Source organism: Kogia breviceps, chromosome 5, assembly GCF_026419965.1.
Source record: "Kogia breviceps isolate mKogBre1 chromosome 5, mKogBre1 haplotype 1, whole genome shotgun sequence".
Lineage (NCBI taxonomy): Eukaryota > Metazoa > Chordata > Mammalia > Artiodactyla > Physeteridae > Kogia > Kogia breviceps.
In genome coordinates, this window is record NC_081314.1 from 88,320,437 (window position 1) to 88,347,576 (window position 27,140).

The following is a 27,140-nucleotide window of genomic DNA, read 5'->3' on the forward strand; positions in this document are numbered from 1 at the left end:
GTGGTGATTCTCAACTGTTAACCCAGTGGCATAAAATAAAAGGAAAAATAAAATTTAGGGACTCTTGCACCCCACTGACATAATAACTAAGCTGAATACACAAAGAATGCCAAATTCCCAATTTTATGACCCACCTGGAGGAAAAATCCAAAGGGAAGGCAGACCACTGGAGTCTGAAATCTACCTGAGGGGTTCACTTTCAGTATTTTCATTGTGTGACTTATTTGGTGGGTATCATAAGAGTATAAATGTTGAGGTTACTGTTAGTGTTTTATAAAATCAGAGTTATTTCCCTTATATATGTGAGTGTAAAAAGTGAAACTGCTGCTTTCTTAAGTGTCTGATTTTATTACATCTGAGGATTTTATGATTCCCAGGGATCTTTGGTTTTCTAATAGCAGTCCCTAAGTCACTAGAAAAAATGCATTTCTGGAATGCATATATTTTGTGAAATGAGGGATAGTATAATGAACACACTCACACCCAAATAGGAATAAAACCTTCCCTTTCTACGTTCTTTCTGCCATCCCATGTACTGTCCAAGATTGCTCTGGGCACTGCTCCCAGCTCATTTTTCCAAAAGGTAACCCAGCATAGAGAACTTTGTGACACATGTGAAAGAAAAAAGAAACTCGACAATTAACAGAAAATAGTATTCAGGTTACTGCAATCAGAAAAAGGGAAGGGAGTCAGGGTTTTATGGGAGCAGGGACTCATCAGAGCCTTACGGAAGTCATGAGGAAGGATGGAGATGAACCTTACCTCCTAACATGTGAGGACACAGGGGTCCCTTGTGGTTAGCCATTGCCTGGAACACAAAGGTCGGGGGTGGGGATTTCCTAATCATTCTTGCTTTCTGGGAGCACAGGGCTTAGATAAAGTTCAGCATTTTCAATGTGGTCTTCTACTATTGTATTTCTTCTTATTTAAAAGGTCAGCTCAGTAAGTTATACCTCAATCAGTGTTTTCTTCAGAATGCATGTTCCTGGGACTCTCCTCATTGCTCCCTGTATCTTGCAATTATTGACTCACTTGATTCAGGAAAAAAAAAGTCTTATATCCCATCCTTCTTCATTCCATTTTTGTGATTAGTAAATATAATAATAGCAATAAAAATAATTACAACAATGACAACATATCAATAATATGTAATAATTATTGATTGTTTTCTATTTCTACTCTAAGGTCTTTACATGTAATGCTCTATTAAGCTCCCAAAACAATCTAATAGGGATACTGAGACTCAGAGAGTTGAAATAACTTGCATAAATTATTATAGGCAATGTGTTGTAGAGAGTTTCTACTTTATGGGAACACCTTCAAGAGCTACTTGGTAGGTAGCTAAGAGGGAAATTATATTATTCAGTGATTAACATGCACTACTTGTCTAATATAATGAATTTTAAAAGCAGAGTTCAAAAATATATACATTTATATAAGTGTATAAATATATAAAATATAAGCTCAGTGTGATTCCAATTAAACAGAAATGTGACTCTGAGTTTGACTTTAAATATAAATCACCAGAATAAAGCATTATTAATATTCTGATTGTTTTTATTTTATCCATACTTTACTATTTTTTTCTGGACTTTTGATGCCAAACAAGTGTTATTTATAATCATGAAACATACAGTGAGGGCTTCCCTGGTGGCGCAGTGGTTGAGAATCCACCTGCCAATGCAGGGGACACGGGTTTGTGCTCCAGTCCGGGAAGATCCCACATGCTGCAGAGCGGCTGGGCCCGTGAGCCATGGCCGCTGGGCCTGTGCATCCGGAGCCTGTGCTCCACAATGGGAGAGGCCACAACAGTGAGAGGCCCATGTACTACACACACACACACACACAAAAAAAACATACAGTGAAACTATTGATACTTCTAAATTTCTAGACTTTTCTACCCAACATCATTTATTGATCTTTGAAGTTTGCTGTTTTACAGGGAAGAGGGGGGTGGGTAGGGTGGGACTTGAGATGAAAAGACAGAGCATGACTTAGCATTTCTGAATACAAATATTTTTATTTCTTTTATATATTTTCTACTTCTATTCATTCTGAATACCTACACTATAATTTCCTTGACTTTTCACATCAGCACTTTTATCTGACTCTCTAACAGTTGCTTCGCAGCACCTCTCTTTCTACTGTTTCTTACACTGTATCACACTGGGTTTGTGTGTGCATCTTTCTCTCTGCCTCACACACACTCTCTCACTCTCATGTTTTTCTTATTATTTGTTGTAGATATAATTCTAATTTTTTATCTGCCTGAACACACACACACACACACACACACACACACACACACACAAAGGCATCTGAACACTGAAATTCCAGAAACTTGAACTCATTAGTTGTTAGGAAACTATTTCAGAATCTTTTCTCAGAGCCACAGAATTACCAGGATGTATATATAACACTGAAACTCTGATTTAAAATATCAAAAGCTAAAGGCATGACAGTGTTTAGATAATGAATGATTAAAAAGTAAAAAGAACATTTCACTTGAATCAGTTATCCATAAATACAATAGACAGTATATTTCTGTTATTGAAATGGCCTGTGTGGAGTAGAAGAGAAATACAGATGTAGATGATGTAAATATCGTGGGGTTGGTTAGCCCAGGGGGTTGGATTCCCTGGAGAGACAGCATAGATAACTCCTCTGGTGGTTCCCTTCTCAAATCAGACTGTCTCCTGCCTTCCTTCTCTAATTACTAGTAATTCCCAGGAGTTCCCAAACCTGCCTTTTGGATTCCACCAGATCCAGCCTTTCTAATTGCAAACTTCCTAGGCTGATTCCAGTGCTTCTAAAAACTTTAAGATATTATGACCTATGGATCAAAAGATTAATCTATTAAAATACTAAAAAATTGAGTGGGGATTATAACATTTAATTGTAAAATGGGGATTGTTTCTCAGACTGTGAGCCATTCTAATTCCTAGATCTTTTATTACTTTTCCTATTACAGTCATCTGGCTGCTCACTGCCCATTCCATGCCCCTGCTCTGAGTTCTAAGGAAAGGATGTGCTAGCTATTTTAGACTATGTAGTCAGGCTGAATTCTGTTCTTCTCTCCTATTCCGCCGTCCATCATACATTTGAATCCTTTGTTAAGTTGCCCATATTTGTATATGTTCTGTCACTAAAAGAGTGATTGGTTTTGATCAGTTATGGTTCCAGGATCTACACTGCTACGGGATATCACTATCCTGATCTTGAACTCCATTGTTAAAAGCATTCATAAACCTCCAATTTCTCTGTCCTAACTATTCAGCAGTCCATGTTAGAATGCAACTTGCTGTTTTGTTATCCGGGTAGGGAGGTCTTATTCCTGCAAGAAGCAGGCCTCATCATGAACACATGGCTTCTGTCCAGATAAGTCCCACTGAGTAATTATCTTTCACAGACTGAAGGAGAAGCTGTCTTATGCTATCTAAACCCTCTACTCCTCTCCCTATCTTTGCCTCTGAAAATTCAGTGCAAGTTGCAGAAGTAGAGTAGCTTTTATAAGCTGCCAACTTATTGCTAGAGTCCCCTTGATTCTGCACCAACATTCATTACAGGGACCACCTCAACTTCACTGAAAACACAGTCAGCCAGTATATCTCTTCCATTAGAAAACTCTTATCAGAAGAGTAGTAAAAAACGGAGTGAATGTCATTACCCAAGTTAATTGAAAATTAGCAGCATTAATGAAACAGAAAGGAAACAGATAGTCTTGCAAATAACACGCTAAATAAAATTTTCATAACCTTTGGCAAAAAAAAATGATGTTAAAGTGGGGGGAGAAGGAAGGGAAAAAAAGAATGAACTATTGATACTAAGATCATAAGCTGTATCACTTTGTGAGAATCTCCTTTCACCTAGGGTATTACAGCTACAAGCTTCCAAGTAGGGACATTTTGAAATCAACATTTTATTAAGTGATTCTAAATAAACATTGAATGCTCTAATGGCATTGATGAAAATGAAGAATTAACTCCTATCTCGGTACAAATTCATGAACCCACAAGTACCAGGAATTGCCTTCTGTTAGGCACCAATCAGAGGTAATAAAACTTCATATTGATCAAAGGAAGACAGTTACTACCTGTGCTACCATTTCTCAGTGACAATGCCTGCTTGGCTATACAGCAGTCCACAGCCAACTGACCTACAGTCAGCTCCAGAACTGTTTCTGTTGAAAGGGATGTGTCTGGCAGTTAGTGGACTGCATGAGAAGCAGGGAGGTCATTGTGGCAGTTAGTCCTCTCACATCATGCTTCTACTGTGGCTGGGACAGAGTCTCAGAGGATAGGCTGGCAATACTTTTCCTTTACCCTGTACTGGGTATCACCAGCTGAGTCCAAAAAAATGTTTTCCCCAGTTAAATTGAAAAATTTCTCTTCCTTAGCAAAGAGCCCTGTAAATACTTTCAACTTGCTAACTATCCCACCCCCCAGTCAAACATTCAAAAGTCTTCTAGAAAAGAAATGGCTCTTCTAGATCTGTGCCTACTCATGTTCAAGACTTTTCCCTCCCTCTTTCTAACATGGAATCTGCTCTGAAAGGACCTGGGCCACCACGTAACAGCTCTTCTATAGCTAAGCTCCCATTATGGCTGTAAGTAATGTTTTATGAAGATGGCAAGTAAAAGTGTGTTTGTTAAGACAAGAATGAGTCTGGCCTATAGTATTTTCTTAATAGCTTTTCGTCTGACATTGAGAAGGAATGGTATAGCTAGCTGTAAGGTCTTTTGGGGAGATTTTTGGCCTGCTCTCACACCCTACCTGCTGGAGAGGTAGGATAAAGAGGCTTGGTACTGTAGAGTAACACAACAGAGTTAATTGCATTTTCCCATTTTAGAGAAGTTTTTAGTAGTTCACTTGTGGGTGGTCTGCAAAGGACTGTAACAAACTTATTTTCTACATTTAAAATGAAGGATTTAAAAATTTAAAAATTTTTTTAAATGAAGGATTTAGGCCAAAATAATATAATAGAAGGGGTTAATAGCTTATGTAAGAGTGTTAATCTCTTCTAAGCTTCCTTGTAAAATAATATGAGCTTTCCTACATGATGGATGAAGACTAGATGAGCTGTGTGGAAAAACAAAAAATGCAGGCCCAGTTTGCTCTTGTTGTTGACTTGTTGAGTTCTTTTGTTTTGTTTTTCGTTTTTTTTTTAAATGTTGCCTCCGGCAGATTTGCATGTAACATTAGCCTCCCAGAAACACACTTTACTACACAGTGGAGAATGTTCTTCACTTATTCGTTGCTTCAGGCTAACAGGCTGAGCTATTTTGCATTGAATATGTATCTTTTGATCTTGCTTTATTTTTCTCTTGCCATTTTGTTGCAGCTAAGAGCTCATGATAAGGAGAAATCTGTAAGTGAAATCTGCCAAAGGGTTTGAAATGATGAGATTGGATTTACTGGCCAGTGATCACACTGAGTTCTGTGGGGACCACAGAAGCCCTTTGTAGAACTCAGTGACTGAGAAAGAAATCAGCTTAGACTCACTTAGAGGAAGCATTTACTTAATGAACGATACATTCTTTGCCCTCCTGTGCTCAGATTCTGGCCTTTAATGGCAGATTTTCTAACGTTCCTGTGTTGTTACCCTCAATCACAGTATCTGTGATTCAGGTGTTATACAGAGGTAGAGTGATCCACAGGAAATCATGTATCTGAAATTACCTTTATTGTTAGATAACTTTTTATTAAATGTCTGCAGGCTTTTCATGCGCTCAAATCATTTCTGCGCTGATATACTTAGAACAGAGAAATTAGACTCTCACTTCCTTAATTTTATTGTCTAGCAGAGGTATAATTTTAATGTGAAGCATCGTGTGACATGGCACTAGGTCGTATCCAGATAGAAGAATGCTCATAAAGATTAAGGGACTCACATTACATTAGAGCAAAAAGGAAGGACATATAAATACACTGTTTTCTTAGATTGATTCATGTTCTCAATACAAAGAGTGTGACAGACAAAAAGATGGAATGAGAGGAAGTGACACAGAAAATATGAACAAAAATAAATTATTTATACCATGCCTATGAGATTACTACATTCTAGTCTCAAGACAGGATGAATATAGTGCTTAAGACAGTAAAGAGACTATTCCACTTCTGAAGAAAGCCATCCACACCACTATTCCTGAAGTTTGAATACAAGACCATATCTTCATGAGCTATAGTAGTTACTTTCTTTAGTAGAGTTCTTTTGGAAAATACTGTGATTGTGGGTAAGAGAAGAGGAACTTTAGGAAATTTCTCGTTACAGGATAAGAAAGAGCAAGATATAAGAAGCAGTAATATATTATTATCCATTTGACGGAGATAAGCTTAGTTCTAAATCATTTCAAATTTTTTGTTAAAGCTTATCCTCTCATTCTGTATTTTTGGGAAGCTTTGATTGATCCTGATTGCTAATTTGGACATTGACATCCAGAGTGAAAATATTATATCTTGTAAGAATCAGAGAAAAGAAATGTGGGACAAAATTTACCAATATTAAAGAATGAACATAGTTTTGGATGAATAGCTACATTGCCCCCTATTGACTGGAAGACTCTAGAATGTAAATTCAATGGCCTCCCAGGCAATAAAGGATCAGTGAAGAAAATTCCATTCTATATACCTCTTTATCACCCTTTCTGGTTGTCTTCTTGGTCATATTATCTTGAAGGAAACAAATAAATTGCTGATTTCACCGTAAAGTATGGTAGGGGTAGAAAAAATGTTAAAGTTCTGTGAGATCAAATTAACCTACTTCACCTGAGATAAACAGTGAGAAAATTGGTTATTACTCAGTCGCAGACCCTCTATAAACTCACAGAGATTAGGTTATGTCGCTGAAGGTAGTTAGTTCTCAGTGCAACGTCTGAGTATGGATTTAAAATGTTCATTTGCATGCTTAAATATGAACGTTAGGACAGGAAACACCAACAAGGTAATATCAAGATTCATACTGACTGGACAAGAGGCGAGCCACTGTTATATTTCAAAACATCTTATGTTTTCACTTTGCAGCATATTTTCAGAAATTATTTGAGTTACAAAGTTTCCACTATGTGTTTTATTTATTTTTAAGAATGTTGTATTTATATATCTATTATAGTGTATCATAGACATATCATTGAAAAGATATTATCATCTCTTCCAGGCAAAGGGAGGCAGAGAAAGCGGTAGCAACAAATGACGGGAAATCAGATGGCTGATTTAGAAAAGACAAAAGGGCCTCATCCTGCCTCCTTTTTCCCCTTTCAGAACCATGGGGAATAGTAAGATTCTTCCATGTTCAACATTGTGTTAGGAAGAAGACATCTCTAGGAATGTGGGATGAGAAGCGAAAGATTCTTGGTAATATTCATTCATCTGTTGAATGACTATTGAGAGATTTTATGAGTCAGGCACTTTGTATGGCAATAGAATTCAAAGATTGAGGAGACATGGTCTTGTTTCACTCTTAAAATTGTGATAAGAAGCAGAAAAACAAAGAATTAAAATCTAGCACGAGCAGGCAAGCAACTAGGGAAATTGGAGAATGCTTCACAAGGGAGGGTGCATCCGAGATGGAGTCTGTGTAGTAAGTATGAGCTTGCCAAATGAAAAAGGTTGCAAAACATACTTTAGACGAAAGGGAAAAAAGAGCTAGGAGGAATGAAATTAGAGTCTGAATAAAGAATAAGATTTGTGGCAGAGAGGGAGTGTGATGTTGAGAGGCCAGGCTACAAAGGTAGGTTGAGTTGACTTACACTAATCTATGCGAACTTTTACAAGTAAAAGTGCATTTAAACATGATCAACTTTATGTATGTTCTGTTCTGTATGAAGGATGAATGGTATAGTCGTAGGTAAGAGATACAATACTGGAGGCGAGAATGCCAGTAGGAGGTGATATTGACAACAGATGAAAAGGTCCCAGACGAGAGTAGTGGCAGTGAGGATGGAGAGTAGAGGCTGATCTCAGGGGAAAAAATGTAAAAATAATATTTGATTACAAAAATGACCTGAAGGAGAAAGAAAGAAACAAGGATAGTCTGTGGCTACTAACTACATAATCATAAGTGGGTTATGATTCTGTTAACTAATATTGGGAATTTGGAAGGAGGACAAAAGTATGATAGGAGATAATGTGCTTCAACTGAAAATATGCTGAATTTGAGGTGCCTTCAGTTAATCTATGTGGAGCAGCTGAGTATGCCATTTAACATTTCAATCTGGAGGAGGAGTTTCAAGATGGTGGAAGAGTAAGACGCGGAGATCACCTTCCTCCCCACAAATACATCAGAAATACATCTACATGTAGAACAACTCCTACAGAACACCTACTGAACGCTGGCAGAAGACCTCAGACTTCCCAGAAGGCAAGAAACTCCCCACGTACCTGGGTAGGGGAAAAAAAAAAAAAAAGAAAAAACAGAGACAAAAGAATAGGGACAGGACCCGCCCCAGTGGGAGGGAGCTGTGAAGGAGGAAAGGTTTCCACACACTAGAAGCCTGTTCACGGGTGGAGACTGTGGGTGGCGGAGGGGAAAGCTTCGGAGCCGCGGAGGAGAGCGCAGCAACAGGGTGCGGAGGGCAAAGCGGAGAGATTCCGCAGAGGATCGGTGCCGACCAGCACTCACCAGCCCGAGAGGCTTGTCTGCTCACCTGCCGGGCGCGGGCCGGGAGCTGAGGCTCTCGGGCTTCAGAGGTCATTTCCCAGAGAGAGGAGTGGGATTGGCGGTGTGAACACAGCCTGAAGGGGTTAGTGCACAACGGCTAGCCGGGAGGGAGTCCGGGAAGAAGTCTGGAGCTGTCAAAGAGGCAAGAGACTTTTTCTTCCCTCTTTGTTTCCGGGTGTGCGAGGAGAGGGGATTAAGCGCACCGCTTAAAGGAGCTCCAGAGATGAGTGCGAGCCGCGGCTATCAGCGGGACCCCAGAGGCGGGCATGAGATGCTAAGGCTGCTGCTGCCGCCACCAAGAAGCCTGTGTGCAAGCACAGGTCACTCTCCACACCTCCCCTCCCAGGAGCCTGTGCAGCCCGCCACTGCCAGGGTCCCGTGATCCGGGGACAACTTCCCCGGGAGAGCGCGCGGCGCACCTCAGGCTGTTGCAACGTCACGGTGCCCTCTCCCACCGCAGGCTCTCCCCGCATCCATACCCCTCCCTCCCCCGGCCGGTGTGAGCCAAAGCCCCCGAATCAACTGCTCCTTTAACCCCGTCCTGTCTGAGAGAAGAACAGACGCCCTCCAGCGACCTACACGCAGAGGCGGGGCCAAATCCAAAGCTGAATCCCGGGAGCTGTTCGAACAAAGAAGAGAAAGGGAAATTTGCCCAGCAGCCTCAGGAGCAGTGGACTAAATCTCCACAATAAACCTGATGTACCCTGCATCTGTGGAATACCTGAATAGGCAACGAATCATCCCAAATTGAGGAAGTGGACTTTGGGAGCAACGATATATATATTATTTTCCCTTTTTCTCTTTTTGTGAGTGTGTATGTGTATGCTTCTGTGTGTGATTTTGTCTCTATAGCTTTGCTTTTACAATTTGTCCTAGGGTTCTGTCTGTCCATTTTTGGTTTTTTTTTTCTTTATTAATTTTTTTCTTAATAATTACTTTTTATTTTAATAACTTTATTTTATTTAACTTTATTTTACTTTATATTATTTTATCTTCTTCTTTCTTTCTTTTCTCCATTTTATTTGGAGATGTGTGGAGGACAGGCTCTTGGTGCTCCAGCCAGGCATCAGGGCTGTGCCACTGAGGTGGGAGAGCCAAGTTCAGGACACTGGCCCACAAGAGACCTCCCAGCTCCACGTAATATCAAACGGTGAAAATCTCCCAGAGATCTCCATCTCAACACCAAGACGCAGCTCCACTCAGTGAACAGCATGCTATAGTGCTGGACACCCTATGCCAAACAACTAGCAAGACAGGAACACAACCCCATCCATTAACAGAGGCTGACTAAAATCATAATAAGGCCACAGACACCCCAAAACACACAACCAAACGTGGACCTGCCAACCAAAAAGACAAGATCCAGCCTCATCCACCAGAGCACAGGCACTAGTCCCCTCCACCAGGAAGCCTACACAACCCACTGAACCAACCTTAGCCGCTGGGGACAGACACCAAAAACAACGGAAACTACGAACCTGCAGCCTGTGAAATGGAGACCCCAAACACAGTAAGTTAAGCAAAATGAGAAGACAGAGAAACATACAGCAGATGAAGGAGCAAGGCAAAAACCTACCAGACCTAACAAATGAAGAGAAAATAGGCAGTCTACCTGTAAAAGAATTCAGATTAATGATAGTGAAGATGATCCAAAATCTTGGAAATAGAATAGAGAAAATACAAGAAATGTTTAACAAGGACCTAGAAGAACTAAAGAGCAAACAAACAATGATGAACAACACAATAAATGAAATTAAAAATTCTCTAGAAGGGATCAATAGCAGTATAACTGAGGCAGAAGAACGGATAAGTGACCTGGAAGATAAAATAGTGAAAATAACTATGCAGAGCGGAATAAAGAAAAAAGAATGAAAAGAATTGAGGACAGTCTCAGAGACCTCTGGGACAACATTAAACACACCAACATTCGAATTATAGGGGTCCCAGAAGAAGAAGAGAAAAAGGGACTGAGAAAATATTTGAAGAGATTATGAGTAAGGAAATAGTTAATCAAGGAACCAGGAATCACAGAGAGTCCCATACAGAATAAATCCAAGGAGAAACACGCCAAGGCACATGTTAATCAAACTATCAAAAATTAAATAGTACAAATATTAAAAGCAGCAAGGGAAGAAAAACAAGTAACACATAAGGGAATCCCCATAAGGTTAACAGCTGGTCTTTCAGCAGAAACTATGCAAGCCAAAAGGGAGTGGCAGGACATATTTAAAGTGATGAAGAAGAAACACCTACAACCAAGATTACTCTACCCATCAAGGATCTCATTCAGATTTGATGGAGAAATTAAAACCTTTACAGACAAGCAAAAGCTAAGAGAATTCAGCACCAACAAACCAGCTTTACAACAAATGCTAAAGGAAGTTCTCTAGGCAGTAAACACAAGCGAAGGAAAAGACCTACCATAATAAACCCAAAACAACTAAGAAAATGATAATAGGAACATACATATCGATAATTACCTTAAATGTAAATGGATTAAATGCTCCAACCAAAAGACAGACTGGCTGAATGGATACAAAAGCAAGACCTTTATATATGCTGTCTACAAGAGACCCACTTCAGACCTAGGGACACATACAGACTGAAACTGAGGGGATGGAAAACGATATTCCATGCAAATGGAAATCAAAGAAAGCTGTAGTAGCTGTACTCATATCAGATAAAATAGACTTTAAAATAAAGAATGTTTCAAGAGACAAGGAAGGACACTGCATAATGATCAAGGGATCAATCCAAGAAGAATATATAACAATTATAAATATTTATGCACCCAACATAGGAGCACCTCAATACATAAGGCAAATACTAACAGCCATAAAAGGGGAAATCGACAGTAACACAATTATAGTAGGGGACTTTAACACCCCACTTTCACCAATGGACAGATCATCCAAAATGAAAAGAAATAAGGAAACATGAGCTTTATATGATGCATTAAACAAGATGGATTTAATTGATATCTATAGCACATTCCATCCAAAAACAACAGAATACACATTCTTCTCAAGTGCTCATGGAACATTCTCAAGGATAGATCGTATCTTGGGTCACAAATCAAGCCTTGGTAAGTTTAAGAAAATTGAAATTGTATCAAGTATCTTTTCCAACCACAATGCTATGAGACTAGATATCAATTACAGGAAAAAATCTGTAAGAAATACAAACACATGGAGGCTAAATAACACACTACTTAATTACCAAGAGATCACTGAAGAAATCAAAGAGGAATTCATAAAATACCTAGAAACAAATGACAATGAAAACATAATGACCCAAAACCTATGGGATGCAGCAAAAGCAGTTCTAAGAGGGTAGTTTATAGCAATACAATCCTACCTCAAGAAACAAGAAACATCTCAAATAATCAACCTAACCTTACACCTAAAGCAATTAGAGAAAGAAGAACAAAAAAACACCAAAGTGAGCAGAAGGAAAGAAATCATAAAGATCAGATCAGAAATAAATGAAAAAGAAATGAAGGAAACGATAGCAAAGATCAATAAAACTAAAAGCTGGTTCTTTGAGAAGATAAACAAAATTGATAAACCATTAGCCAGACTTATCAGGAAAAAAAAGGGCTAAGACTCAAATCAATAGAATTAGAAATGAAAAAGGAGAAGTAGGGCTTCCCTGGTGGCGCAGTGGTTGAGAATCCGCCTGCCGATGCAGGGGACACGGGTTCGTGCCCCAGTCCGGGAAGATCCCACATGCCGCAGAGCAGCTGGGCCCGTGAGCCATGGCCGCTGAGCCTGTGCGTCCGGAGCCTGTGCTCCACAATGGGAGAGGCCACAACCGTGAGAGGCCCGTGTACCCCCCCCCCAAAAAAAAAGGAGAAGTAACAACTTACACTGCAGAAATACAGAGGATCATGAGAGACTGCTGCAAGCAATTATATGCCAATAAAATGGACAACCTGGAAGAAATGGACAAATTCTTAGAAATGCACAACCTTCCAAGACTGAACCAAGAAGAAATAGAAAATATGAACAGACCAATCACAAGCACTGAAATTGAAACTGTGATTAAAAATCCTTCAACAAACAAAAGCCCAGAACCAGCTGGCTCCACAGGCGAATTCTATCAAACATTTAGAGAAGAACTAACACCTATCCTTCTCAAACTCTTCCAAAATATAGCAGAGGGAGGAACACTGCCAAACTCATTCTATGAGGCCACCATCACTCTGATACCAAAACCAGACAAAGATGTCACAAAGAAGAAAACTACAGGCCAATATCACTGATGAACATAGATGCAAAAATCCTCAACAAAATACTAGCAAACAGAATCCAACAGCTTATTAAAAGGATCATACACTATGATCAAGTGGGGTTTATCCCAGAAATGCAAGGATTCCTCAATATATGCAAATCAATCAACGTGATACACCATATTAACAAATTGAAGGAGAAAAACCATATGATCATCTCAATAGATGCAGAGAAAGCTTTTGACAAAATTCAACACCCAATTATGATAAAAACCCTCCAGAAAGTAGACATAGAGGGAACTTTCCTCAACATAATAAAGGCCATATATGACAAACCCACAGCAAACATCATCCTCAATGGTGAAAAACTGAAACCATTTCCACTAAGATCAGGAACAAGACAAGGCTGCCCACTCTCACCACTATTATTCAACATAGTTTTGGAAGTTTTAGCCACAGCAAACAGAGAAGAAAAAGAAATAAAAGGAATAGAAATTGGAAAAGAAGAAGTAAAGCTGTCACTGTTTGCAAATGACATGATCCTGTACATAGAGAATCCTAAAGATGCTACCAGAAAACTACTAGAGCTAATCAATGAATTTAGTAAAGTAGCAGGATACAAAATTAATGCACAGAAATCTCTGGCATTCTTATACACTAATGATGAAAAATCTGAAAATGAAATTAAGAAAACACTCCCATTTACCACTGCAACAAAAAGAATAAAATATATAGGAATAAACCTACCTAAGGAGACAAAAGACTATTTCAAAACAATGCTTTATTAGATTTAGCTCTTTCCCTTTCTCTGCCTGTCTTTTCATTTAACAGCCATTTTTTGAGAGTCACTGTGAGAGAAAATGCCTCTTCTATAATACAGTCTCAAAGCTAGAGTGCCCCAGGGACAGAGAAGGTGGGAAAATGGAATACAAATGTTCTGAGGCTAAAAAGATGGTGATTTTGAATCATAAGGGTCTTTCTAGAACTCTGAACATGACCTTCACCTTGTAGCATCTGTGGCTATCTCTTCCTTCACCTTGTAGCATCTGTGGCTATCTCTTTAACTCAGGCTGGCTGCGAAATTTCAGTTAAGTTACACAGTGAATTTAGTAGCACAGGAGGTGATGGCCTTTGGCTTTTTCTCTCTCCCAAGCCCAGACACTGGTTACTTCTGCTCACCTTTACTTCCCTCCCAGGGTCAGTGCTTTATTAGGCTGGGGATTGTAGTTGCAGATACCATTCTCCAGTTTGAGTAGGCTGAGCTCCTTCCAAAACCTCTCCCAGGTTAGCTTTCATCTCAAACTCATCAGCTCTTGCCTTCCTGCTGGTTCTCTTACTAACTTCTGAAGCTCTTTCTCATCACCTGATTCCAAGTCCCATTCACGTCCTGATTGTTGTTCAAGGAGAAGCAGGCCTTCAAGGATAGGTTTATATGAGGGGAAAAAATAAGGGCTAGGGAAAGAAGAAAAACCACAAAAACAGTTTGTCACACAAGGGTGAAGTCCTCCTCATATCACTGTCCTTTGGAAGAATGTGCTGGAGAAAAAAATAATTTTGGAGACAGGAAACATAGAGGTGAGGTGGGGTGGAAAGTGGGTGATGGAAAAAGCAAACATGGAAGTCAGAAAAATTCCTATGATTATAAATCTCCATGTGAGAACTGTCCTTGTGATTTATAAGCATTCATCAGTGATCCATCGACTTTTTGTCAGCCAGGGGAGGGGACTACTACGTTTCCTTCGCCTGAGATGGATCTGTTTGATAATATGTGCTCCTTCAATTTGCAACTGCTAGAGTCCCCTATTTCACATTTGAATCCACAAAGTACATTTAAAAAAATTAAGACCTGTTTTGTTCCTTATATTTATCTGCCTTTATTTCTTTTATGTCTACCTCTACCAGTAAAAGCAATGTAGACAGCAGAGCCCTTTTCTAATGGTAGCGCTGATACACAGTCTCATTGTCTTGTTTATTTACTTACATATTTACTATATGTTAACTCTGTTATATCATACATGCTCTATGTATCAACTGTTGTATCTTAGAAGGCATAAATTTGATCCAAATTATATCTAAATGCATGTAATGGTGAGTCATATTATAACTTGATTCTGCTCCAATGATAATGTTTACGTAATGCTGTATATGGTAAGGCTATAAAGTAAGGGGCTGACTTTTCAAGTGAGACTTCTGGAAAATAGTCTTCTGACTTTATAGCCATCCATGCCTCATACACCAGAATGTTCATCCTAAGTGCATTATAATTTATTATAAGCACTTTTATTTCTCCTTACTGATGGAATGAGACAAAGAGTAAACCCTTTGTGATACAAAGCACATTTTTTTCCTTCAAGAACTTAGCATATTTTTTATATTTACTTTGTAATGACTCAGAAGGCAGAAATATTTTCTTTAAATATCTGTGGAGTTGTTTTTAATTGCATAGTAAATGAACTTTTTAACTAGAAATCGGAGCCAGGATCCCAAGACTAATTTTATTCTTTCAAAGGTACAACTTAAAGGCAGGTTTTTCTCCTAAATGAGAAAGATTTTTCACAGAGAACAGAGACTCATAGCAAGAATCAAAACAAAAGCAAGCTTTCAAATTACTTCTCATCCTCACTCAACCAAGTGGGGAGGAAAGAGGGGAATCCACAGTTCAAAGGAGAGCAAAGGGGTGTAGATTCTCGCTACTTCAGTGAGAGTATAACTGCCATTCAGGCACTGAGAAGGAGGAATGAGCCTTGTTCTTGCAACTGGGGGTCCACATAGCATTGAGTATGCCTCATCTAATCTAGGAGGAACCCAGATTCTGCCCAACAGATCTCAGCAGATCACAAAGTATAGCATGCCCGCTGTTGTCCTCTGTCCAGGCTACCCTGAAGAGAGAGCCTCATGTGGGTTCTATCTGATCACAAGTGGCGAGGCATTTAAGGCCTGAGCTCCCTAGGCACATGTATGCCACAAATCCTCTAAGAATATTCCGGAGATGGCGTTAGAGCTTCAGTTTACACGGCTGTGCTGTAACATGCTGCATCACTATCCTGCTTTCAATTGCATGCTTATGGGCTTTAGAGGACCAACTATTGCCCAGAGGGACCAGACACAAGAGAACCTAGGCCCCTAAAAGGTGGTTTCCCTGGACATACCTGTTATTAAGCAGAATATTGAATTAAACAACAATATCTGGAGATTGCTGAATTTAGCCCCAAAATGGTATTTCTACAGAACAAATGTCCAAGATTCAAATTATGAAAAGTAACGGGCACAAAAATTTATTAGGCTCTTCCAAAGCTCACTGGGTACTCTTAATACTTTAGCCTGTTTAATAATCACAATCATATGAGAAGTAGTAATTATTCCTGTTTTGCTGAAGAAAAACACTGAAGCTCTTCAGTAATAGTGCACCCATTTAGGGCCAGGCACTGCTCTATATGTTTAAAATTAACCCATTTAAACATTACAACTGGGTAGTTGAATGAAAATGAAAATGAAGTTTTCATTTTGCAGATGAGAAAACCCAGGCCCAGAGAGATTAAGTGAGTGTCCCAAGATCACAGAGTAAGTATGTGATGGAGCTAGAATGCAGAGCAGGAAACAGGCTTCTCAGCCTAAACTTGTAACCACCTACCATGCTACATTTCTCGCTAAGTAACTTGCCTAAAGCTATTAAACTGCAGAACTCATGGCTTTTCCACCCCACCACTGACAAGAAAATGAGAAATCTTGAGTTATGGTGTGATTAGGGTGATGAGGGTCTGTTGGTCTAAAGGGACCAAGACTCTTCAAAAGAACCTAGAAGAGCTGTTTCCAACCTCTTATAAATGTTCCTGGGACTGATTGGAACTCCAGCTGTGACTGGGATAGAAATCAGTTTTCTCCTGGTCCCAGTCTCAAATTTTCCTTTTAGAATTTTTGTCTTCCTCTTTTTCATTTTCTATATAAATGTAGAGATGATACAGTTGATGTGGCAAGCAGAGGGGCACAGATTGTCCTAGAATTGACCTTTGAGATGCACTCAACTCTTAATTTGGTAGTTCGGCTCCTCCTCTACTTGCACCTCTCCTCACCTGCACCACCTGCATGGAATATGGGTTTATGCTCCTTCAAGAATATGAACCTGAAAATACAGCAATACATACATCATACATATGCATATATGAGAATGCATATATAGCTGGACAAGGTGCTCCCTAATGATAAAATAAGAGACAAAAAGCCTGTCTAGGAAGTACTTTATTTTTTATTTATTTATTTTTTTGTGGTACGCGGGCCTCTCACTGTTGTGGCCTCTCCGGTTGAGGAGCACAGGCTCTGGATGCGCAGGCCCAGAGGCCATGGCTCACGGTTCCAGCCGCTCCGCAGCACATGGGATCTTCCTGGACCGGGGCACGAACCCGTGTCCCCTGCATCGGCAGGCAGACTCTCAACCACTGCGCGACCAGGGAAGCCCTAGGGAGTACTTTTTATTCCACGAATGACACAGTCTGTCCTGGCTTTACTATTTGCCACTGTGGATTTTTGTTTTTTTGGTTTTTTTGCTCATATAGATGATGAATTATTCTAACAGGTAGTAACCCAGTTGCAGAAATGGTGCTTTGTCAGTATAGCACATGCAAATAACTAATGCAAATTGAGAATTTAAAGAAATACATGGTTGATCTGATACATATTTAGTGGATGTCATTCTATACAGAGATAAAGTTTTTGAATGATTTGAATAAATCATTATTTTCCTTATAGCCATCCCTGTATATGACTATTTCATTTTTATCTACCATACTCTACCATGGGAGAGTATAAGCATAGATATTGTTTTACATCTTATGAAATGTTTCAATCTACATCATGTCATTTTATTCATAGAACTACGCTAAGAATTGTTCTGAGAGGCTGGGGAAAGTATCATTAGCCTCATTTTATTTATGAAAAACCTAAGATACAGAAAGGCTAAATGACTTACCTGTTTTCCAACAGGAAATAGACTGAAGGTCAGAACCAAAATCAGTTACCTTCAGGAACTAAACAGTGTATGTCTTTTACCCTAACATGCCATCAGTACTATGCAGATTACTGAATCATGGTGACCAGCAATAGATTCACATGAATCGGATTCCTGTGCTTTACTACCTCTGTGTTCTTGCCCTTTCGAACATCCATCACTACTGTGTGTACATATATACGTGTGCATCAGGGGCTTGTACATGAATGTATACAAAGGACCTATAGTGGGGGAGATTATCCTATCATATAGATGCTTTCATTGTTAAATGGTGTTAATTGGACTAAAATTCAGGATGAATCTAGGAAAATAAACCATCATGAACCTAGGATCAGTTTCTACATAAAGAAGATCAAGTTTAAGAGAGCACACATGCACAGGGATAAGAGAATGAGGCCAAGAGAACAGGCAATGGTCAAAGCCAGAAGTCAAGTCTGAAAAGAAGTAGAGATGGGACCAAGGCAGCTAGAAAACTGAAACTTCTGCTTGCAGGAAAGGGAAGCAGGAGTGTCTGAGGGTCAGCAGTGAAGCCCCACAATTCTCTTATTTCTTTCTGAGTTTAATCTTAGAACATGGTAATAAAGCAGAGATGATCCAAAATGTTTGATAATTCAAAATTCTTTAAATTTGGCTTTTAACTAATTTGGTGGTTTTTAATGTGTTTGCATATGTGTTGCTAGACTTCATTATACTTAAAATAATATGATTAAGTCAGACTAATGACTTTTGACTCAGGAGAATTGGGGATATTTCTGATAATTTACTGCATCCTCTGCTTAGAATGTTGCCTGATGCCACGCTTTAATGCCGGGAATGTACCGCATTAATTTCCAGACCAAGTGTGTTTCCTTCTAGAGGGAAATGAGTATATGTTAGTTTTGTTGATTCGCTAAGGGTTTTATTTGTAGGGTTAAAGTTATAAAGCAAAAAGCATCAAAAAAATGGGTCAACACACTCCTGAAGACTTCCTTCCCATCCATATCTTGAATCAATCCACATCTTACAAAAGAGAGAGAATCACAAATGTGAAAAAAATAGTAAAAGTTAATTTTAAAAAATAGCTCTTCTATGAATAAAGGCTAATTATTTCCTTAAAAAGTCAAATTTGCCCCAACTGAGTTGATTGTCCCTTACCTGTCCTAGGTATTACCCACTTTTATACATGGGGAAAAAACCCAAAACACTAAGCTTAAATGATTTCTCCAGCATTAATTTAGGAAGGAACTAAGTTATAGCTTTCTCCTGTACTATTAACAATGTACAAGAGTATAGTGTTATATAATTCAGATTCTAAAACACAACAAAGGGGCATGATTCATTAACTACTAACTTACAAATTAAGAAGCATATGCTTATGAAAAAACAGTATTGCATTGTAGGTGTTTGACCTATGCTTCCAGATATTTAAACCAAGAGACCAAGATCTAACTCGGGGTTTTCAACTTCAAACCTGCCAACATTTTAAATGGGATATGTCTTTGTTGTTGGGCTGTCCTTTGCATTGTAGGATGTTTAGCAGCATCCTTGGCCTCTACCCACCAGATGCCAGTAGCAACCTCCCATTTCCAGTTGTGACATTCAAAAAATGTCTTCAGATATTGCCAAATACTATCTGGAAGTACAGATTGCCCCCAGTTGAGAACCAGTCATCTAACTCTTCTTTCTTAATTTAAGAAACAAATCTCTCACCCATCCAGTTACATTTTCCCCAGTCCTTATAATTAAAAAGTATGAAGATAGATAGCTGGTAAGAAACTAAGAAAAATGTATTTATTTGTTTTTAATGAATAAATACCAGATTATACTCTTAAGAAGCAGAGGAAAGTTTGGATAAATTCTAATACTAACTTGTTCCATTTTTAGCGGCTAGTAATGATTGTTAAAAATGAGATGTAGGGCTTCCCTGGTGGCGCAGTGGTTGAGAGTCCGCCTGCCGATGCAGGGGACGTGGGTTTGTGCCCTGGTCCGGGAAGATCCCACGTGCTGCGGAGCGGCTGGGCCCGTGAGCCATGGCCGCTGAGCCTGCGCGTCCAGAGCCTGCGCTCCGCAACGGGAGAGGCCACAGCAGTGAAAGGCCCGCGTACCACAAAATAAATAAATAAATAAGTAAATAAATAAGTAAATAAAAATGAGATGTATCTAGTAGCAGTTGAACAGGATTAATATCTGTTATATGTGTATCACTTACATCAAGGATATACTGTCAGTAAATATGCGATTAAGCTATCTATTGGTACACACCAAATTTAGCATTTCTTTTATGCTTCCAATTATATTAATCATTTTAGAAGCATAATCCCCAGACTTAATGCAGTATGAGTGGAATTGTCAATGTACCTATTTGTATAAGTGTGCATAATATACTTGGTGTAAAGTACTCACAGAGATCCTATGCTTGGGATTTTTATGGGTGCATTGATTTTTTGTGACAGTTTTATGGATTCAGACATACTGAACAGGGAAGTTAGAAATTTGTTTGCTTGACTTTCCTGTTATTTTTTTAAAGCTGATTTTTTTTTAAAAAAATCATAGGTTCATGGTTAAGGTAAGTAACCCACCTGATATTTGTGGGTTCATGATTAAAGTGGGCAACTCACTAAATGTTTATCTAGTGCTTTACACATCTTTTCACTGTTTTTCATGTGTGATATAGATTATTTAATTCCCAGGAATGATCTTTCTTCACTGGGAACAATTTTTTCTCTCCTTTGATTTCATGTTAATGTCACACTCAATAATTCTCTTTAAATTTTCCATATGTGTCTGATAATTTTAATCATTACTTAAGAAAGGTTAAAATAGTTATCACCTATCCTGCACCTATTAGATAATTAACAAATATTTGATAATTGATCTAATAGTAGTTTGTTAAATTCAGTTGATTTATTCCACATTTCAGCGAGTGCCTACTGTGTACACGGTGGGTTATGCTGTTGGCTCCATTAAGGCTCCATAGGTGAATTCTTGAGGGTCACTCTCATTAATAAACTTATGAGGAAAGATAAGTACAGATAACTAATTCAGTGTGGAGTACAATAGGATCATAAGAAAGAGCCAAGTAAAAGGATGGGACACTAATCAGAGGAGATTTCATGGAGAGGTGACACTTTGTATTATATTCCCATGTCCTCAGCTGCCTGTCAGAAATCCCACCTAGAGTAGACGGTCATTGTCTGCCCTCTCCTCTTGGCACCAAAACCGACTCTCTTTATCATGTAGTCCTTTCTAAATCCTGGAATCATTTGCCTACCCTGAGCTCCTGAAGGAAACATTCTATTAAATCCAAACAACACATAACAATACAGATTTTAAAAATGTGTCTCTTCATCCTTTCCCTGCTTTGGCCAAAGCTGACTTTGAAGATAAAGTCACTAGGTATTTAGTTTTGAACTAGACTGTCTGGTACTGAAGCTGCATTGTGGGTGAGGGATAATTTATTACCATCTTACGATGGTGTGGCATGAGAATTCTCATTGACTCCACAGGCATGCCTAATGCACATTTAAGCCACTTACCTTCTAGATGTGAGCTCATGATGCTTATTGGCCAGTCAGTGCATGCTGGAACCTGGGTCTGCCTTTAATCAGCATTTCCTCATTTCCGAATAGCTAGACATCTGTGACTACCCTATATGACTGGTTATTTTCATTTAACAAACAAAAGTGCTACACTTTTGTGTAATTGAGACTATACTTTGACTCTGACCATCTTTTTTCTTATGTGCACTTCTTATGGTTTAAAATAGTTGCCACCTTATATCAAGATTTAAACATTTTTAATGTTAAATTAATTCTGAAATTGTGAGACTTTTTGCTCATTTTTCAGTATGAATGTTCTAGCCATGTTGTAGAAAGATTATTTTCTACTTTATAGAGTCAACACATTTGCTCTGAACTATTAACTACTTAAAAAAAGAACCTTTAAATATCTGGAGGATTGGTTTCTTTTTGAAAAATACTACATTGTGCTCTGGTGCTTGGAGTTGGCTAATTATGTTGAGTTAGTAAAAAGTGTGAGTGTATGTATATATTCTAGTGTACCTTTCACTTATTTGGAAGTAAAAGAGAAATTACAAAAAATAAATATGAATGAAACACAATGTAAAATAAGATGTTATGTAGATTATCACAGAAAAATTTCCACATTACGTATTGTTTTGGTACATGCATTTTTATGGGCCTGGCAATTTTGCTGAAATAGTCAATTGCTTCTTTACATAAGATAGGTCTGAACTCTCTCAGAGAATAACTCTGAATAATGATCTATGTGATAATTATAACTTTTCCAGAGACAAAAATTGCTAGTGTCCAAAGGACCCTAAAGATTCAACTTAGAAATTCTACCTTATACTGATAAGGAAATTTGCCCAATTCATTAGTGGATGCTGTAAGGAGTTGGGATGGAGAGTGGAATATAGGTAACCATATGTCCTATTTCTGCATATATGACACTGTTAGTTCATATGACAGGCATTTACCAGGGTCTATTTTACAGCAGATTAGTGTTTGGAGGTACCATAATGAATAAGACAAAATCTCTCTTTATTTGATATATAGGCTATATTTATGTAAAATATATTCTATTGTATTTTTTTCAGGATGAACATGTTAGAGCCTTATTCCAGGCTAAACAGCATTCAAGGTTCACCTCTGTGCAATGGCATACCTAGTTACTGCTGTGTTGTGCTGTGTAGATGGTAAAAAAAAAATGCAAGGATAAACATGATAGAAGACTTAAAATGCATTTACGGAGAGAAATTTCCATTTTCTCAGTAGAAAAGAAAAACACAGGAGACCTACATCAACAACTTTATTTATGATCTAGAAGAAGACAGCAAATAATCTATTAATTGATTCATAATTGACTCATAACTTCTCTAAGTTGAGAAGTGCCACAAATACCACCAAGGACAGAGAGACATGATGCCACCAAAGAATAGAAGAGGAAAAGTAAAATTGAGTCTGGAGTGGAGCAGCAAGCATCCATAAAGTTAGCTTTGTCCTCCTATTTAGAGGAGTTTTAAATTATCAAACATAATTAATCTCAATAATATCTGCATGGTAGAAAAACACATATTGGAGATACTACATGATACCTTAATCCACCTATGTTTTTGAAAAGAAATAGGTGGAGAAGAAAAGAAAGACCTTTATATCATGGCACCCAAGTAATTAAATAAAAGTCTCATGTTTACTAAAATATGCAATTCACCCAAAAATAATGGAATAAGGAGGCCTTTTGTACCATGGGTGAGGTATTTTTAAAAGATTCGTCATTTCTTCTTCTAAGAGAGATGAGTTGGCCTCTATGTCTTTACAGTGGTCAACCCATGGTTCATGCATCAACTTCCTGTGCATGCGTGACTGTTTAGACCTGAGAGAAAACTTGGATTGGACTTGGTTTGGAAAGTACAGGGGAACGTGGTGTTTTGATTGTTCTGCTGTCATGCTCCTGGCTCCTGCTGTCCATCCCTTGTGCCCCAGAGTACTGAGCAGCTGGCTGTGCAGCTGTGAACAGGGTCCGAGACAATCTCCCCATGAGGCATACATAAATCTTGCCAAAGGGATACAGAGAGAAGTTTTTTGCTTGATTTTTCCATTTCCAGATTCTGGCTAGAACTGGAGTATGGTTTTCTCCATTAAACCCTTTTAGGTTTCTAAAATAAGTAGTTACTCAAATAAATATTTTTTCCTTCATGTTTGTTGGAATAAGAACTACAGAATTAGTTTTTTCATCTACCATAAAAGATTGAATTCATTCTATTGTGCCAGAAATGCTGGTAGCAAGCTGTCTTGCCAGCAGGCAACCTACTGCCCTCAGTAGATGGAACCAGACTTAGGCAAGATGATACTAGTTTTGATTTTCTTGATACAGTTCCTATCTACTTACCCTTGGACCTGCTCACACACCTCTCACTCCTGGGAGTGGGCATTCCAAACTTGGAAGGATCAGAAACAAGCTCTGAAATTCAGTCTAATTCCTACAATGGCGGGGCATAACTTGAATCTACCATCACATAAGCCTTTAGGAAATACTAATGAAAGAAAAAATGCAGTTCAAAACTGAGTAAATATGCCACATTATCAATTGTCTAATTCTCAAAGTTATTTAAACAAATGGAGTTCTGTGTGAATGACCTTTTCCTAGACAAGAAGAAGATAATCCAGTGGGAAGTCAATATCCATTTAACTTTATTTTCCTGTATTACTCGTACTGATTGCTTATTGCCACACTGGGTATAATATAATGTCATCCATCCATTGGATGGTAATTAGATCTTAAAGGAGAAATAGCGACAGTATTTAGGACTCTAAGAATTGGCATAGCCAGGATTCATCCTGCACATAATTATTTCTCTTGAATGGCCCTGTTGAATCAAATTGCATGGAGAATGAATGCAGATCCATGTATGGCTAAGGCTCTAATGTTGTTATTCTACTTTACCAGGTGTGTTGTAGAAGATAAGAACTCAAAAGTGGCCTGGTTGAACCGTTCTGGCATCATTTTTGCTGGGCACGACAAGTGGTCTCTGGACCCCCGTGTAGAGCTGGAGAAACGCCATTCTCTGGAATATAGCCTCCGAATCCAGAAGGTGGATGTCTACGATGAGGGTTCCTACACTTGCTCAGTGCAGACACAGCATGAGCCCAAGACCTCCCAAGTTTACTTGATCGTGCAAGGTAAGACAAAATAAGAAAAAAAGTGGTAAAGGAGAGGTGAGGCAGAAAATAATCATAACATACAAATACTCGAATAATCCTTTCTGAAATAAAAGAACACTTCCAAATGTGTTACGGCACTTAAGTAGGTATTTTTTCTCCAAAAGGATAGTCTTTAAATGAGAGAACTAAGGAGGATATAGAAAGAGGAGTGTTGCCACTGTGAGCCAATACCCTTGGTGAGAATATTTTCTTTTAGCCCTGAGTGTAAAAACACACAGCAAAGGCCACAGCTGTGTCCACAGAGACACAAGAACACACGGACTGCTCAGAACCATGTGAAGTCCACTTTATTATACTGTTAGGTACTGGATGCTTTTGCTGAAGATTTGATTTTTATCTGTCCTCAGTCTAAAGAATATTACTAAGTATCTGTTTTAATGATGGTAAATGTTATTTGGAAAAATAAAAATTTCCAGAGGCCTTGACATCCTTTCAGCTGACTAGCTTTCTTTGTAGTTTGTATCTCCATTTAATGGCAAGTTATTTGTGAGCAAGTGCAGTGATGGGGATCTGCAAAGTCATCAGGGATAATCTGCTTCCAGATTGGGGTTTCCAAGGGCACATCTGAGTCATGGTTTTACAGGATGAAAATCCTAAATGACATATGCAAGCCCCCAAACTATAGCTCTCTTGGGTCCCTTTCCCCATAATAGCAGAATGAGAACAAAGCTGATCAGCTGCACAATTTTATTGCAAGTGGAGTCAAACTACCAGCAGTTTCAATCCGTCTATCAGGAAGGATCTCAGCACTAACAAATATTAGGGCTGTGTTAATGTATTCTTGATTTACAATTTTATGTAAATTTAATGCAAATTAGTCATGACCCTAGGGCTCCTGTCAACATTCTAATGCAGTCAATTGTATGGCAGAGTTTGACTGTAGCTTCTATTAATGTGTTACAGAATTGATTATTGCAGCATTTAAATCATTGCTCCCCCAACTCCTCTGATTAATAGGTTGTAACTGTTTGTTTGCTCTTTAGTTCTTCTAGGTCCTTGTTAAATATTTCTCGTATTTTCTCTATTCTATTTCCAAGATTTTGGATCATCTTTACTATCATTATTCTGAATTCTTTTTCAGGTAGGCTGCCTATTTCCTCTTCATTTGTTAGGTCTGGTGGGTTTTTGCCTTGCTCCTTCATCTGCTGTGTGTTTCTCTGTCTTCTCATTTTGCTTAACTTACTGTGTTTGGAGTCTCCTTTTTGCAGGCTGCAGGTTCGTAGTTTCCATTGTTTTTGGTGTCTGTCCCCAGCAGCTAAGGTTGCTTCAGTGGGTTGTGTAGGCTTCCTGGTAGAGGGGACTAGTGCCTGTGTTCTGGTGGATGAGGCTGGATCTTGTCTGTCTGGTGGGCAGGTCCACGTCTGGTGGTGTGTTTTAGGGTGTCTGTGGCCTTATTATGATTTTAGGCAGCCTCTCTGCTAATGGAAACTGGAGTAAAATACATCAGAGACTGCCTGGTGCAGTGGCGGTTTAGTCATGTGACCACTCTCTTGGTCCATTTGCAATGGCTGACAGCTTCATTTTATTCCTTGTAAAAGGCATGTCTACTGACTTGTAAAGTTCCTATCACAGTCAAAGCATAGAATGCTTTCCTTGTAGTATGGTGGAGAGCACTTGAGTTTCTTAATAACAGACACCAGGGTTTGGATCTCAGGTGGCCCATTTAAGTGTGTAAACATAACTACTGATGTGTACATATGTAAATGGGTTAATTTATCAGCTCCCTCAAAACACAAGCACACACACACACATATTCACACACGCACACACACCTCAAAACAAAAGAAGTTCTATGTCATTTAATGGCAGAGGGAAGGGAGATAACTGGTTTACTTAAGGCCCCTTACCTTCACAGCCTTTAATATTATTGGAAAGCTACTAGAGGCCACAACTAGAGAATGTGTATTGTCCTATATGGAATAACATTGGGCAATCTGAGTGTTACATTCCTTGGTTTCTAGATGAGGAAACAGAAGTTAATTAGATTTAGGTTAGTGCCTACAGATCACACAGAGAATTCAGGGAGTAGTTTGGAGCCAAGCAGACCAGGAATCAAATTTGAAGCACTTTCTACTGGAATGGAAATTTTTTTGCTATGACTTTTTAAGAACTACCAGATTTATATTTGTCTGAGCTCTTAGCGCCAAATGCCCAAAGCCCTTCCTCCTTTTTTCTTATTCATGTATGCACTTTTATAGCTACAAAGACAACCATCTTGAGAGTTAGAGCTAGAACTAGGTTAGATCATACTGCTTATACCTTTATACCATGTCAGCACAAGTGAAATTAACTTAAATTTAACTTAATATTAAGTTATTAAATTTAACTAAATATTAAGGGATGGAGAAGGACCTATAAAATACCAGGTACTGTTCATTCATTATCTCATTTGATTCTAATAATATTATTATTAAGTGGGTGTTAATAACTTTATTGTAAATATGAAAAAGCTTGAAGTTCAGAAATAATAAGGAGCTGTCCAAGGCTGCCTGTTGGCTTAGGAAAGAGTTTTAAACCCATATCTGTTTGA

General features: G+C 38.7%; 1 protein-coding gene across 1 annotated transcript in view; it reads left to right on the forward strand.

Moving 5' to 3' along the window:
- The window catches only part of LSAMP (limbic system associated membrane protein), a 650,290-nt gene that overhangs the window by 334,858 nt on the left and 288,292 nt on the right, over positions 1-27,140 (forward strand). The window contains exon 2 of the mRNA XM_059064609.2: positions 24,336-24,568. Within this exon, the coding sequence (XP_058920592.1) occupies positions 24,336-24,568 (233 nt within the window). The remainder of the gene's footprint in view (positions 1-24,335; positions 24,569-27,140) is intronic.